Genomic DNA, 15907 nt, shown 5'->3' with positions numbered 1-15907 from the left:
GTTTCTAGGGTTATAGATTCATAGGCTCATAGAAGGTTACTAGGCTTCTATGCCTAGAGACCTTACAAGCCTAGCCAAATTTATCCTGAGTTGCCCCAACTACCGGTGGTAAGGTGAGTGAAGTTCACATAGGTAAGGGTCTATGCTAGTTAATAGCAACTTCCTCTGTCCAGGAGGGACATGGGCGCTACCTCAGGAGTGAAGTTGCGGTTACCCATCCATTGATCTAGGCTGTATTTGAAGAGGGTCAGGGAGGGGCTCTGTTTCACATGAATTGGAAGCTTGTTCCAGAGAAGTGGCAGACTCTGGGAGATCTCTCTCCCCCTCTCTCTCTCTCTCTCCAGCATGACCTGTTCATGTCGGAGGCTAGGTTATGATCCCTGGAGCGAGTCACCCTTGTGCAGTTTGATTTATGAAGGTGCAGCTTTCCCATTACAGCCGGGTCAAAGACTGCACTGTAAATCAGGCAGAGGGCAAAGTAGTTACTTAGACTGTTGATTAAGGTGATATAATACTGAGAATCACCATTTGTTTCATTTTGCACTAATTCTCACAAGTGGGCATAAATTAATCTGACTCAAGAAAGACAAACTACACAATCAAATTATGCCTGGTTCTTACTAGTAACCAACTCCTTTATAGCATGCACTGTAGTTTATTCTTTAAACATTTTATATGTACAAGGGATGCTTAAATTGTATGTTTCTTTAGTAAATGACACATATTTCTCTAGCTGACCTTCATTCTAAACATATCGTCAAGAAAAAAAAAGGTTCCATTGCAAAACATTAAAAAAAAAAATCAGTTGGCATGAAAACTGTCCTTTCAAGTGCTCTACTACCCATTAACTTGCCAGAAAATAATTCTCAGAAATCAAATAAATGCAATGACTTTTCAGCTAATTTGGGCTATATGCAGACTTGGTTAGTTAGCCACTAGTTTTGCTTTCTTTATCCATATCTACAAGGTAGAATGTTGTAAATTAAAGATAAAAACAATACTAAGGTGTGTAAGAAAATTAGTGTACATTACACTGTTAATAAACCATTCTAATATTAATGTAAGAAAGTTACCTACACAAAAGTAGGAGGCAATTCTCATTAGTAGTCAGTCGATCAGTCACACTTCCTGAAGTCAGGGATTGATACGGACACTGCAATTCACTGACCACTCCACTCACCTCAAGCTGAAATGTCTCTGCATCATCTGGACCTTTGAAGAAAAAAGAAAAAAATGTCTGTGTGTTTTACTACAGGTGTTTACCTTCCTATGGTTACGAGAAAATACTTCGTACCAACAGCACTACTAGATAGGGGCCAAGGGTACTAGCTGCTAGTACAAGGGTCTAGGGAACTACTAAAGGGGCGGTGAATACCGCACAATGTGGCTGGGCTAATATACGCCTTCGGGCAGATAGCCCAGTACCAACCTATGAACCTATATCAGTCAGCCCTCATCTCCCCGTATTACTGTTTATTCCATGTGAACCATCTCTGTCCTTTCATGTCAGGCTACTTTTTTGTTAAAACAGTGTTATTTTACCTGTTCACCATCCAAAACCCTTCTGAACTTCCTTTGAATTACTTTTTTTTATTCAGTCTTAGCTTCATTATGATTTGTTTTACAGGTTGCCTCTCATACCATTCTGTGGTTGTGTGAACCAATTATTAACGCCCAACTTTTATCACTTGACTGCATGAGTCTAAGCTAATCACAAAACAATTTCTATACTGCAATGTACTAGCACATAACAGCATGATTTTTTACCTCAGCAGGTTCAGTTATCAAAAAAGCACTACAAGTCTGCCTAAATGTGAAGCATTATTGTACATAGTTGTTCCATAAGTGGGCCTCATATACTATGTCCTGTATGTAAGCCAGACAGTAGCACAGTTCAGAAAAGTAAACCACACTACTATTCTACCATGCCACATCCAACACTTCTGATCTAAATCTCATTTGTTTCTGAGCTGTAATACAGTGACATATCCACAGGACAATAATTAATACTGACATAACATGGAGACTATGCCCACGTCCAGTGGCCTGAGTGACACTTGGGTAATGTCATCCTGATAAGCAGATTATTAGCCAGACTGTACTTTCAACAACCAGATTTCATAGTATCTGTTCTAGGAGATATGTACAAGTACTGATGTAGCTTACATCTTCACTGACATTTAAACTCTTGCTAAACCTTTGTACTCTGGCAAACTGCCCACACACCTAGAAATCCTAAGCAAGCTATATTAAATATTGCACAGACATGACATTATATTGTGCAATTTGTCAAGCGTTTTGAAGTACTTCATTTTCATGTACTGTGAATTTACAGTACAGCTACTTGCAAGAAAGAGCAGCCTGTGCATAGCACTGGCATGCCCTTGATATCAGCAGGGGATGTCCAAAGCCATTTGGGTGACAACACGGTGATGCTTACATTGTTCCCTCTCTAGTACCTATGGGAATTACATGTATGCAGGTTTTCACTTTGCCTACGCTGCATACTGGATTTGGTTTCAGTTCAGAAGTTCATCTGGCGATAGAAACTGTGCCTGATGACACTTCTACATTTTCAAGAAAAGACCTGCACCCACCAAAGGCAAAAGGCTGCTAGTACCTTGTGTGGCTGGGTACTGTACATTGAGGAAGCATACCATGCATCTATCTGAAAGGAAACACACCACATATGCATGCTTTTTATGTGCATACACATATATGAAATATTCCACGGATGGGTGCCCGAACAATAACCAATAAGGTATCAGCGGTATCTTTATACATGACCTAACTGCCCTATAGACATACCTGTTTCTGCACTGTGTGATGGCAGCAACATTATTTACACTTGCAACACAAAGATAACAAACAATTCCCAGATACTTTCAGCAATGTGGTCATGCCTGCAGAGGGTAGTTAATTTACTTTTATTTAAATAAAGAAATGTAGTATATTTACTTCCACTGGCAGGCTACTTATTTTAGTACTGTGTTGCAGCAGGGGAAAGTGATGATGACTGTCCTTTAGTAATTATCTACACTGAGGTTGAGGTCTGCTGCAGTAAACACCATATTTACAATGTTGTTTTTAGTACAATACCTCTGGACTTCTTGCATAACATGCTGGTGTTTCTGCTCTGCCATGTTATCTCAAGTAAAATATTAGCTTTGTAACGATTGTTGACACTTGTTCACACTTATGTATGGTTAGTATGTATTTGGCATGTATTTCCTGAGTTTGCCAGAGGATTACGCACTGCAGTTGTTTCATCATGAATCATGGCCTTACTTCTCTGATCTAATAAGTAAATATTCTCCATACTTGGAATGCTCCAGGTAACTAATAATGTGTATGCATGTAGTTACCAGTAGCATGCAGTTTGAGAACTGAGCAGCAATCCAACATGCATTCTCTACCACAGACTATCTTCATGCAATTGCAGACTATATTTAAGAAATCTACCTCTCTCATAAAACCCCTACACTGGGCAAGGATCATAACGGCTACTTTTATCGCAACTCCATCTCCTAGGTCTATGTCTGCTAATACAAAGTTTTTTACATATAACAGTGGATATCGCAGACATCAAATGGCAGTTAGGACAGTTGAGAGTTACATTCCACCTCAGATGCTTTAACAGATTGGAGAATTTATCTGTAATATGTGAACAGTCCTAACATATGCGTCTTCAAACTTAAGGGTACAAAATATGCAGAAAAATAAGAATTCCATGCTTAATGGAACTCAAATATATCACCAAAGGTGTGCAGTCAGTCTAGAACTACTTTTGTAAGCTTTATTAATTCTGTGCTTTATTAATTGTTTGTTTTACTAACAGCTTTGGTAGAAACAAACAACATGGCAGAAAAAAGCATCAGGAGGGCACATACAAAATATATACACACACACACATATATATATATATATATATATATATATATATATATATATATATACACACACACACACACACACACACACACACACACACACACAATGTAATAAACTAATAAAAGTATCATGCAGACCACTTGACATGCCAACAACAGTAGCCAGTGAGAAAACCCACCAAGACAAAGTGGAACAGAGGTTAAGATATCAAGGTAAATGAGGTGTTGACTACACATTTGTAGAAAAGCCATCCATTTACTGAAGGATGGTGATTTCAGCTTTAACTGGAGGGTAAATCGCCCCATTTAAGAGTGTTCCTTAAGTTTACAAAAATGAATTTAATAGGAAAGTAGTGTACTTCTAATTATCTATTACTGTCCTTTTGGCAATACTAAAGTAAGCATTAATACTAATTCTTTTGCAGTAGCCCAGAAATCTTTGCAACATTTTCTGTGATAATGCAGAATTGCTAATGGTAGGCAGCAGATTGTGCCTAAAATAATTTTAACCATGTTGCTTTACGTACTTTGTGCACAAGTCATTAGCTTGTTAGATTTTTTTGTTTTCTTCTTGCTGTTAAAGAGCTATGGCTTATTCATTAAGTGAACGTTACTTTATGGCCTAAGAAGAACAACAACAACTTTATGGCCAGCCCAGGACCTATGTCTTTTTTGACTTTACTGATGCAAAAAAAAAAAAAGACCAAAGGATAACAAGAGGTCAGCATCTGGAAGATGACAGCAAGGGCAAAGCTGTGAAGAAAGTGAAGGACTTCCTTCCCAGTGAATCCTTCTCAGTTATGAAAGGACTGAAAACACCTTTTCTGAGAAGAGGGCTACCTTGTATGGATGCCACCATCCCACCATCTCAGACTCTCTGCTGCTTGGAGGAGCAACATGGCACAAATCCACCTATCTCAGCAATCTATCAAAATACCAGTTGATTGTAACACACTTTAGTCCAGATCTGTCCTAATTTGGGTATCACTTTAACATTATCTGAGGAATTCAGTTTGAAGTAGTTAAGTTTCAATCCTACATAAACGCCAGTAGTGGTCCTTATGACAGGACCATGTCTCTGAAACCACTGATTCCTCGTTTGTTGTTTGTTAGTAAATATGACAAGATCAAAAGCCAAGTGACTTACAAACTGTTGTGTGCATCAGGTGAAACCTTAAATGATGCCGATGAACATTCTCATGGATATATGCACTGTACATCTTGACAGATATTTAGTGTTCTTTATACTGTTAATTATTCAAATAAGGATTTTTTTTCTTTTTTTTATTAATATCTTACTCAAACTATCTTACTCAAACTATCGGATAGAAGTTTGGCTAACAAAAGCTCTCCGACACTATTTCTAGGTTGTAGTTTTAAAGACAAAAAAGTTGTTTGTAAAACTTTAGAGAACAATATAATTCTACATTTAAAGAAAACTTTATGGATCACCCTGGTGGTTATACCTCTTCAAACTATAATTACTATTGATATTCACATTTCTTTGGAATGCGTTTTTTGTCTTGGATTTTAGAAAAACATCATTTTTGCTTCTAATGTTAGGTAGCCTCATCACAGATATACTATGGACATGTATTTTGTAGTGTCTAGATGGCCAATAAGCAAGACAACAGACAGTACATGTGGTCTTGCTGTAAACAGTGTATATTCAAAATGGAGACTTCTCTACTATGATATTCAGTTTACTTTAGCTAACAAACACATTAGCAATCAAGCAAGCTATAAGATTAGCAGCATACTAAGCATGTCACAAACTAGTTACATCAAAATAAAACTCTTGAAAATAATCGCAAATACACTTTTAATAAATAAAATCATTCAATCCTTAGCATGATTAACTTTTGAACAATCCAACAATCCGGTTCTTCAATGTCCTTTCACATCTACATTATTTAACAGGACTATGTACACTGCACATCTAGCATTCCTTTTACTAAAGTTCTTGGGGTACTACAGCTTTAGTTGGAGACGATGTCAGCAATACTGTTCTCTGCAACTTGATTATCACATACTTCATTTTCCTGCAACAAAACTGGTTGGAATACTAATTCTCTTGGAAGTTCAACTTTGAGATATTTGTCTTGGACAAATGTCTGTGATTCCTTCTCTACAATGTTGTATCTTCCGCATGAATGATCAAGGATTTTGGGCCAGATTCAATAAACTCACTCTGGCAACATTTTATTATCAGAGTCTGCCCTACATAAATATATTTACATTCTGGGCAGGATCCACACATTAATATGCCCTTTTTGGTTTTAGTAGAACTTGTATCTTTGTAAGCATTACCTGTTTCTAACAACTCTAAGATTTAGATGTCTCTTGAATACAAACTAAGGTCCATTACCTAATATACTGTGAACCTTGTAATTGTATTCAATAAGTTTCTAGTTGTTAGAAAGAATTTTCATTATAACCTTACTGCTTGGTCAAATTTTATGTTGATAGCAGATTCATTTTGTAGCCCTTTGCCCAAGACAGGCTTAAAAAACATTTTTTTTACAAACTTCATCTTTAATTTCATTTAACATTTTTGGAGGATAACCTCTCTTCAAAAACATCTCAATTAATTTATTATCTTCAAAAACATCTCAATTTATTGATTTCCAACACTCTTCTTCCAATGCTATTCTGGAAATCTGAACTATTTGACCATTAACAAGACTTTTTTTTCTGAAAATAAGGGTGGTTACTAGTATAATATAGAAAGCTGTTGGACTATGTGGGCTTCCTGTATAGTTTGGCTATAAAATTTTGTTTACTAAAATCCTTAACTAGGGTAATATCCAAATTAATACTCTCCCTGGAACAGGCAAAGTGAATTAAAAACAAATCAGTGGTTGAGTGTAAATAGGTAATAAAACTGTTAAGTTGTGATATACTGCCCTTCCAGATTATAAATATGTCATCTAAAAAAACCACAAATATGTAGCTATATAGCTGTACTCTGATTTAAAAATAGAATTCTGTTCCCAATACCACACCACCATATTAACATACAGAGGGTCACATGCTGCTCCCATAGCAACTCCAGTAGTTTATAATATTCACCTTCAAAACAGAGAAAGATGCTATGAAAAACTAGTTTCATAAGATCAACAATAGGTTAACTTCTCTATTTTGCAAATGATCACAAGCTACACGTTTCTCTTAACCATTCTAATCTTATATGGTGTGGCATACAGGAGAATAGGTCTACTACATCAATCGCAACCAAAAGCCACTCAACATTAAAATATTACTGGTGTACAAGTTTTAGAAAATCCTAAGAATCTCTTAATATGCAAGGACGTAGTGTAGGAAAATGCTTCAGGCTACCACCAATATACAAAACTAGAGGGCGAGTCTTAGAGCTAGCAGTTGAAACTAAGGGACACAGGGGGCAGATCTTCAAGCCTCTTTGTCGACTTTTGGAATATCAAAAATTGTAGGTATCATCGGATGATCACAGTTAAACTTATAAATATATTCAGTTTCTCCTTGTTCTAAAAGATCCTTAAGGAACAGATCTATCCTAGGATATGAAATATTAACTTCATTTCTAGATAATCAAATACTAGAATTTGTTGTTTAAAAGTATGCACATTTTGCCAAGGTAACCCACAGTGTCCATTAAGACCAACCCTCTCCCTTTATCAGATTTCATGATTCTTATTTCTCGCTTTTGTGTTAATTAATGCATTAAATTAAACTCTTCTTTACTTAAATTGTTGGAACAATAAACTTGTGGCTGTTGAACCAGTTTTCTTAAATCTTTTTCACAATGGAGCTCAAACAACTGAAAAGTAGGATATAAAGGGGGAATTGAAAATACTGGTTCTAGTGAAACTAGTACCTGGAGTTTGTAAATTAGAAGTACCATGAAACAATCTTTTTCTTACACTGTTTTGTTTTTGCTTAGTGGGCTGTTTCATACTTCGGGGACACCACTGAGATTACTTTTTTTTTTAATTCAGCTTTCTCACGTACATCTTTAAGTAAACCAATAAATCAGCTACATCAAACTTAACAGTAGGAACAAATATAAATCCTTTACTTAAAATGTCTTTCATTTAGAATTTCATGACTATTGTTGAAAATTTTAAAGTCGTAACATTTGGGTGTTAGCAATGGTTGGTTCCCAAAACCATTAGGGAAACCAATGGCAAAACAAGGGGCTTGTTGTGATCTTATGGTAGGCTTGGGTAGTAAATTAGCTTTAACCTCATTATAAGCCATCGCATTTCTAGTAAGCTTATTACTATTTTTGAGCTCAACTTTATCAATATTTTGAAATATAGTACAATAATGATGACTGTTAAACTCATACAACAGATCTTGTTTTAAAGATCTATTAAACATATTTCATCTACGAGATTCACCATTTCTTTCTCATTAAAATATGCACCTTCATAATTTTACAGCCACATTCATCAAAAGCCAAAATCAATTCATTTAATAGATCAGCATCACTGGAAACACCATTAGGAAATTTTCATGTGGGTTATCCTTTATGAATGCAATCCTCTAGAAATGCATTCATTTAAATAAGTATTATCTAACTGTAAATTTTTAAATTTCAGAAGTTTCTTTTCAAACAATTTAAGTTGATCCTGTAAAGTTTGACTTGTGTGCGCAGGTTCAATGGATTTATAAAAACCTGAAAAAGAACTAAACCATGTAGAGATGCCTATATCTGCATTAATAGTTCATGCTACAATATTGCCAGTTCTAGTGGGGTCAAAATCTGGTGCACTTCCCTCTGTGTTCTGAGCAAGTGTATTTCCAGATGAGACCAAACAGGAAATGTCAGATGATGATTCAAATGGTTGTATATGGCTGTCCCCTCCATTGAATGGAAGATTGTCACTTGCTAGTAAAGGCAGCTGTGTCAAATTCTCGCAACTGGAATAAACAACTCAATTAGATGAGTCAGTTGTCCTGACAGATTGCTGAAGGCCTGTTCTCCATCAAGATGAGGTAATGGTGATGGTCCATTGTTGTGACTACGGCTGTTCACCACCGCTCCATTAATGACCTCTTCCTCTGAAGAGATGGGAGCCCAAATCTCTGCAAATAGACAAAGAACCAAAAACACAGAACACTCCCTGAATAAAAACTACAAACCCCAAACTGCCTCGAGGTGGCTCCCAGTTCAGCAACAGAAAAGCCAAAAGAACTCAGCCAGATGTAAAAGAAAAATTCACCAAATAAAGCATTTATTGTAACACGTAAAATTCACCAAATAAAGCATTTATTGTAACACGTTCAGCATTTTCTAACCAAGAAATGGGACTATCAGAACTAATCAGAACTAACCAGAATTAAAGTAAGTACATAAATAACAATTAAAATCAATCACATAATTTTTCCAGTGAATAAAAAGGTCCAAAATCTATTATGTCTAAAATACCTTCTTATTCCTAAAATTGTATTAATTTTTCTAAACTTCATATAAACAATCACACATAAAACATTGCTTTAACCATCACATACAAAGTATATATTTTTCAATGTTGCTGTTGCTTTTGGGACAGACTTGAAACTAAACTGATCTAGTTGGGTAACAGGTTTTTGTAAGATTTTGAGTGGAGAAGGGAGCTTTCCCTTGAGCAAGAAGACAACAATTTGTACAAAATGGGAATTGAACTGGGAAGCAATGCTGTCTTTATTGATTTTGTGGGCAAGGGTGTGATGGATTGGCAGTGATAAAGGAGTTTAATAACGTTGGACCATAAGTGCTTTGAAGTGTTCTGATATGTGTGTTGCAGCAGTTAATAACAGGATTGCTTGTCTGATTTAATCTTTTGCTTAATAAGGTTGCTAAGGTGGATGAACTTTTGACAGGCATGTTGTATCTTTTTATAAGCCAATTTGTCCATGCTTTCTTACTCAAGACCATGAGCTGGGTTTGACTGAACTCTTTTTATACAAGCTGTGCATGGTGATTCAGTATATTAAGAAATGTAGTGTTAAAGTTAGATATTGCTTCGTCGAGGGAGGCAGAGTCTTTAAAGATGGCCAGTTATAGTGACTTAGGCTAGAGCTGAAAGCTTTTTCATTAAATGTGTTGATTCTGTGTACTTGTTTACAGATTGTTTGATCTTTTTATTATGTAGTTATCTTAATACAAATGTGGGGGAGATCGTCACTATCAAGTAAGCAGCAAAAGGAGCTTACATTGAGTGGGTTTGATATAAGAATCCAGTCATAGTAAAGATTGTTTATTTGTATTTCTACTGAATCTTGTGGTTGTACTGAGAAGGTAGTTAATGTTATAGAGATTTACTGTGCACTTGTGGTTGTACTGGTGAGCTGTCCATCTATGTTAAAAACCACCAGTTGTTATGGTTTCAAGGAGTATGTTTTGAGATATCCAGCAGAGAATATCTTTAGCTATACTGGTATTATCTCTTGATGGTATGTATAGTGCTGCAATTATGTATGTATACTTTTATAATTACTTTTTAGTGTTGACATGAGACGCTGCATTGTTAAAACTGTTGATGTTCTGGGAGTGCGGAGTAATATTTGGCATATTTTTTGTATTACTGTAAATGTGGGGAGGAAACAACTTAAGTGTTGTCACAGAAGGCATTATAACTCTGTCTGCGTATGGGTGGATATCTCTGCTAAGTATCATAGTAGATGTGATATGCTAATATGAAAGCAGCCAAATATATTTATAATCTTTAAGGTAAGTTTTTCTGGTACTGAATTCGGCATGGTGCATCTGTATTTGCAGGTGTCGGTTAAAGTGTTATGGTACAGTTCACTAAATATGTTTAGCAAGTAGCCAGAATTGCAGCACCTTTGATTTTCTGGGTCTGTGGGAGCATTACTGAGATTAGGGTAATAGAAGGATGTAATGAGTAGAAGCAGTGTTAGCAGTAACAGTAGGAGAGTGTGGGAAAGTAGCTGTTTACTCAGCTGATCAGGAACTTCTATTTTGAAGCCTTAAACAATAAGTCCTGGACACAACTTGTTTCATTTCTGAAAGAAAATTAAGACTTAATTTCTTCTCTTACCGATATCTTTTCAGGTCGGTCTTTCAATATGACATCTTTTGGAATGCACACATCTAATTCAGTCTAAGTACCTCAATGAAATTCTCCTTCTTCTGTCACTGGTAACTATGAAAATAACCAAATGTGTAGCTCCTTGCCTGAGCTGCATTTCATAGACTCATCATAGTTCAGTGGCTTAAGCAAACTCCTCTCCTGCATTTCATCTTCTCCTCATGCTTCAGTAGATTGAGCATTGTGACTTGTACAATAGTTTTAGATATGCCTTGCAAAGGTTTATGGTCTGTATCCACCTAAACGTCTGTAGTACAAATTCATGTAACTTTTCACATCCATACTCAAACAATCCCTTTTATATCACAGCATACCCATTTCTCTTTTGTGTATCTATAAATAATATTGTCACACAGGCAACTGTCTATTTTCTTTAAAGATCACAGATCCTATACCATTGAGAAATGATATCTTCTCACAACACAAGTGTCATAGTCACATCATATTGTTTTAAAGTTGGTGCATCTGCAACTAGTTATTTGAGCAGCTCAAAACAGGTTTTCTGTTCATGGCATTATGACATGACTACAGATTTCTTGGAGTCCTAGTGATCTCATATGCATATCATTGCAAACTAAAAAATAAACTGCATTGTTGTTAGAAATCTTTAATGCATGTCTTCTGGCCTTAGCATTTGCACATTCATTCTTTTTCTGTATCAGGTTTCAATTACTGTGATGTTAAAGCAGAACCTATTTATTTCATAACCATTACTCTTACTGTATACTTGTTCTTACTTAACTTGAAAGTATGCTGTCAGTCTGTTAAGTCCAGTGATTACTACTAATCAAATCCCACTCCGTCAAGATATGAATAATTGCAACTAATACCTAGCAGCAACTTTAGATGCACTCTCAAATGACTGGTAAAAAAACATCACCATACCTCATAAAACAAATGTTCCAAGGGGGAGCCCTGCACAATCTCCTGACCTCTATAATATATTAACTCTAGCATTACATCAAAGTTGGAGAAAAGGGAAATGTTGTAAAACAAACATAAAATTCACATTTCTCGCTCTCTGACTCCCATGTATTAAACTCAAAGCACTGCACCTGTGATAAGCCAAGCCGCAACATACTAAAATGAAAACACAATCATGTAATCCTTCCTGATGAGATGTTTTCTGTTACAATCACAGAGGACACAATCAGCTGTAGTGCATCCCTATTAAGCAGCTGTATCAGTCTGTTGTCACGCACCTATTAGTTTTGCCCACAAACTAAGATCATCTTCAGTTACTTATAATGCAGCTCTAAGCTCTTTGAGATCCATCTGGTGCTAATAGAATACCAAAACAAAGTCTAATCCAGGCTTTCTCTGGAGCATATTAAATGTATACAATTTATGGACTGCTTCAACGAATCTCACCAACCAGAAACCCTGTTTTCCAAATATGGCATTGTTAAGACCACCTCTTCAACTAAAATAAAGGGTAAAGACCTGTTTTAATAATTTTATTCAAATCTTGCAGATAAGTACAAATGCAAATTGCTTTAAAACATTGATCATATTATTTACCAGTTAGGCTGACTCTGTTTCTTAAGGTCACCTAAGCTGTCATTTCGCAACATATCTTGATCTGTTTTACTCCCGAGAGCTACTGGCACTTTTCTTTGAATGCATCACTGGCATAGCATGAAGTTTTATATGCTTGTGACATTTTATCATGTCTCTTAGTGAATCACAAAACTATTATAATCTCTGTCTGTATTTTTCAGCTCAGTAATGTATGCATATATGCAACCTCTACACAACCTTGTGCATTTGTAAAGAACAAATAGGCAATTTTATGAGCAATACCTGAATTTCTATCTTGCAAAGAAAAAATGTTGGATAAATTGCAACTTCTTCTAGGCTACTCTCTTCCAAAAAACAATACTGCCCTTCAAAAAGCAGGAAATCAGACACTTTTGATTAATGCAGCTATCCTTACCTCTAACTACTGCAAGCAGAGAATCTGGCTAGTTGATTGGAATCAGCTGTATTAGCTGTGCAAATGATTAGATTTCTCTCTCTCTCTCTGATAGCTGACACTGTTTCTGGCGCAAAAGATGTAGGCAGATTCTCTGCTAAAGGAAAGACAAGCAAATCTTTCTAATTTTAACTGCACAGTTGCTGAAGGTGTTAAATTGCTAATAACTCATTAAGTTCCAGGTATATGTGAACCAAAAAAAAAATGGCCAAATCATTAAAACCAAAATCAGCATAATGACAGCAACCAAAGATATGTAAAAATTCACTAACATTAAAAAATTAACAATAACAGAATTACATTTGCATCCCTGCTATTCCTGCTTAAATATAAATTCAAGATTGAGCAACTGTGCAGAAAAGGCAAAGACCACCAAGGTGACATATTATTCCCATTCCTTGCTGCAGAATTCTATTGCAAAGAAAACATTAAATGAAGCTGCAGTTCAAAGTACAAAATAAACATTTCCTGCACACCAACACCCAAACCCTCTAAATCTCTTAAAACCACACTGCCAAAGACCACATTCATTACATGCGACTTCTTCATAAACCACACAGACAATACTTAGGGTCTCTTTGTAATTGTCTTTCAATGTATGTGGTTAAAAAAAAAAGATTCAGTGCAATTGGCTGCTGTGAAACCATGTGATCCCCTGTAAACATAAAGGAAATCCAGTCTATATTTGTAACTGTACACTGCTTTTCATTCCTCCTTTTTGTACATTGTTGCACATGTAAATGCTAACTGCTTATTATCATTGTATCAACACTCCTACTACAAAAGTCAAATTGTATTAACCTCCATCTTGATTGGATTACCCACTGGATGATTCTAAAATTCCATTTCTATTCTTTAAAAAACGATACTTTTTTCTCTGTAAATTCTTTGTAATTTTTTGTAACTCATATACAAGTTTAATTTCAACACCACAACTTAGTAAAAAGTCTAAAAGTAAAGCCTGAGAAGAAATTTAATTGAAAGCAAACTTTTTTCTCTCTGCAGAAAAGCAGCCACCAGAGAGGACTATGACATCCTCTGGCCAGATCTACTAAGCCTAAACTTAGTGAAGATCATCCTTTAAAGAATCAAAAACTAGAAACCCAACCCATATCTGTTTTATTACGGTTCTGTTTTTGTCATCCCCTCATGCCTCTCAACTCTCATACATTACAGGTTCATACCAGGCATTTCATTAGGCAGATTGTCTGTAGCCTAGCCATATCAATACCTGGTACATGATCTACAGGGAGGTGTATTTGATGTTTCAGTAAGAAAATGTTGGTCCTTTTTGGTTGAACCAAGTGTCAGGATAGGTTAAGTGTCAGACAGAGTACTGCATTCAATAATGAGTCTAATGTTGACTATGAAGAGAGCATAAGAATGCTCAAAGCTGGCTTGACAGCACAGTGATAGAGTATCTGTGTTACTGCGCGGCCATGGTGGGAACAGGCTTTTGCTGCTTGTAGGACTGGACAGTGTGGGTCTGTGGTGGATAGAAAGAAGCAGCTGACAGTTGGCTTTTCTATTCTGATGAAAATATGCAGGAAGAACCACTGCCTGTGCAACATCCAGTGGAGACCAGAAGCCTTGCAGCTCAACAGGTCAGTGGTAAGGTAACCACATATGCTGGCATCATTGCATATCACTTCTCTAATATTCGGATTGTGAGTGACCACTGCTGTAGGATGATGGCTCCTTGCCAACCATTTCCCAACAAGGTCCTGGCTCCCTAGTTCGATGCATTACTCTACAGGACTCGCTCTCTGTGAAGCTGGGGGACCTGCCCTATGAAGGTACAAATCTGCATGGATGGAATCAATTAAAAACTGGAAAAACACAAGCACAGACTATTCCAATTTACTGAATTAAAATCACACCCTGACTCAGGAATGGGGTCCATTTTTGACACATATTAGAAACCCAAAACATTTGGAGAAATTAAAAAGGGAGAAATACCTTCACCAGTAATTTTCTTTATATTCCTTTACTTGGATCTCAGTATTTCTGCTAGTTCATTAAACTCATTCAGATTGCAAATACTGTTACTTCCAATCTGCCACTTTACCTGTTTTATTATAAATTGCCTGTTGTAATCTCAGATTTATATTCTGCATTATTTGAACTTAATTTTATAGCCTTTTAAAAACAACATTTACTATTATCTAAACACATTTTTCACACAAAACATTAAAAAATGCATGTCTTTACCTGTTTTCTTACCCTTTCAATTTGATAGCAGTAAATCAATTTACTCAAATAGAATATACGTCTCACACTTTATTTTAAGATACTGTAGATCACAATTGCCTGAAACTCCCTTTATTTCCACTTCTCTTTTCCTACAGACACTTGCTCTCTCCTAATTTTCTCTCAAATGAATTGTTTTAATTAAACTTGTTAGAATTTTGGCATCTACCATGGTATGTTCACTACTGAGGCTAAATTTATGATTAAAGGAGACGTCAGTAAAAAGACTTGAAATGCAAAACTTTCAAGACTATGATACCCCAGACCACGTTACATTTTCTTTGAGATTTCTTAAATGAAATTTCACAAATCTGTAACTACTATGGTGAAAACTCCTACAAGACTGCAATTTTAAACACGAGGAATTAAATGCAGCTGAATACCAAATCTGACCCTATGCTTTGGCTGCTTCAGATACTATCATCTGTGGCTCAAAAACACGAACAGATTCACAGGCAAGTACTAGGCTAGCTGCCCTTCTGGGCTATTTTAAGTCTAGCCAGTTTCTTTTTTGTGCTCAAAATAACCTATCCCATTTGGCTTATAGCTAGCCAGTATATGGTACAGGACCTTTCTGATGGTTATTTGGACATGAAGCAGCTCTACTTCATCTTTTGATTTTATCAGTCTTGATGGGAGTCTCTTCCTGGATGTAGTTTGAGACACTTTCACCGCTTTACACCCCCCCACCCCCCGCTGTACAGTAACTGGTC

The 15907-nt window shown here is 36.2% G+C and overlaps 1 protein-coding gene across 1 annotated transcript in view; it reads right to left on the bottom strand.

Annotated features, from left to right (window-relative positions):
• The window catches only part of LOC122806122 (protein FAM98A-like), a 561878-nt gene that overhangs the window by 472401 nt on the left and 73570 nt on the right, over nucleotides 1-15907 (bottom strand). Inside the window, exon 4 of the mRNA XM_044076360.1 lies at nucleotides 1078-1212. Within this exon, the coding sequence (XP_043932295.1) occupies nucleotides 1078-1212 (135 nt within the window). The remainder of the gene's footprint in view (nucleotides 1-1077; nucleotides 1213-15907) is intronic.

This window comes from Protopterus annectens, chromosome 7.part0, assembly GCF_019279795.1.
Source record: "Protopterus annectens isolate FY-2018-M chromosome 7.part0, PAN1.0, whole genome shotgun sequence".
In the NCBI taxonomy this organism is placed as follows: domain Eukaryota; kingdom Metazoa; phylum Chordata; order Ceratodontiformes; family Protopteridae; genus Protopterus; species Protopterus annectens.
Note: the sequence above shows the minus strand (reverse complement) of the source record. Positions and strands in the feature narration are given on the sequence as shown.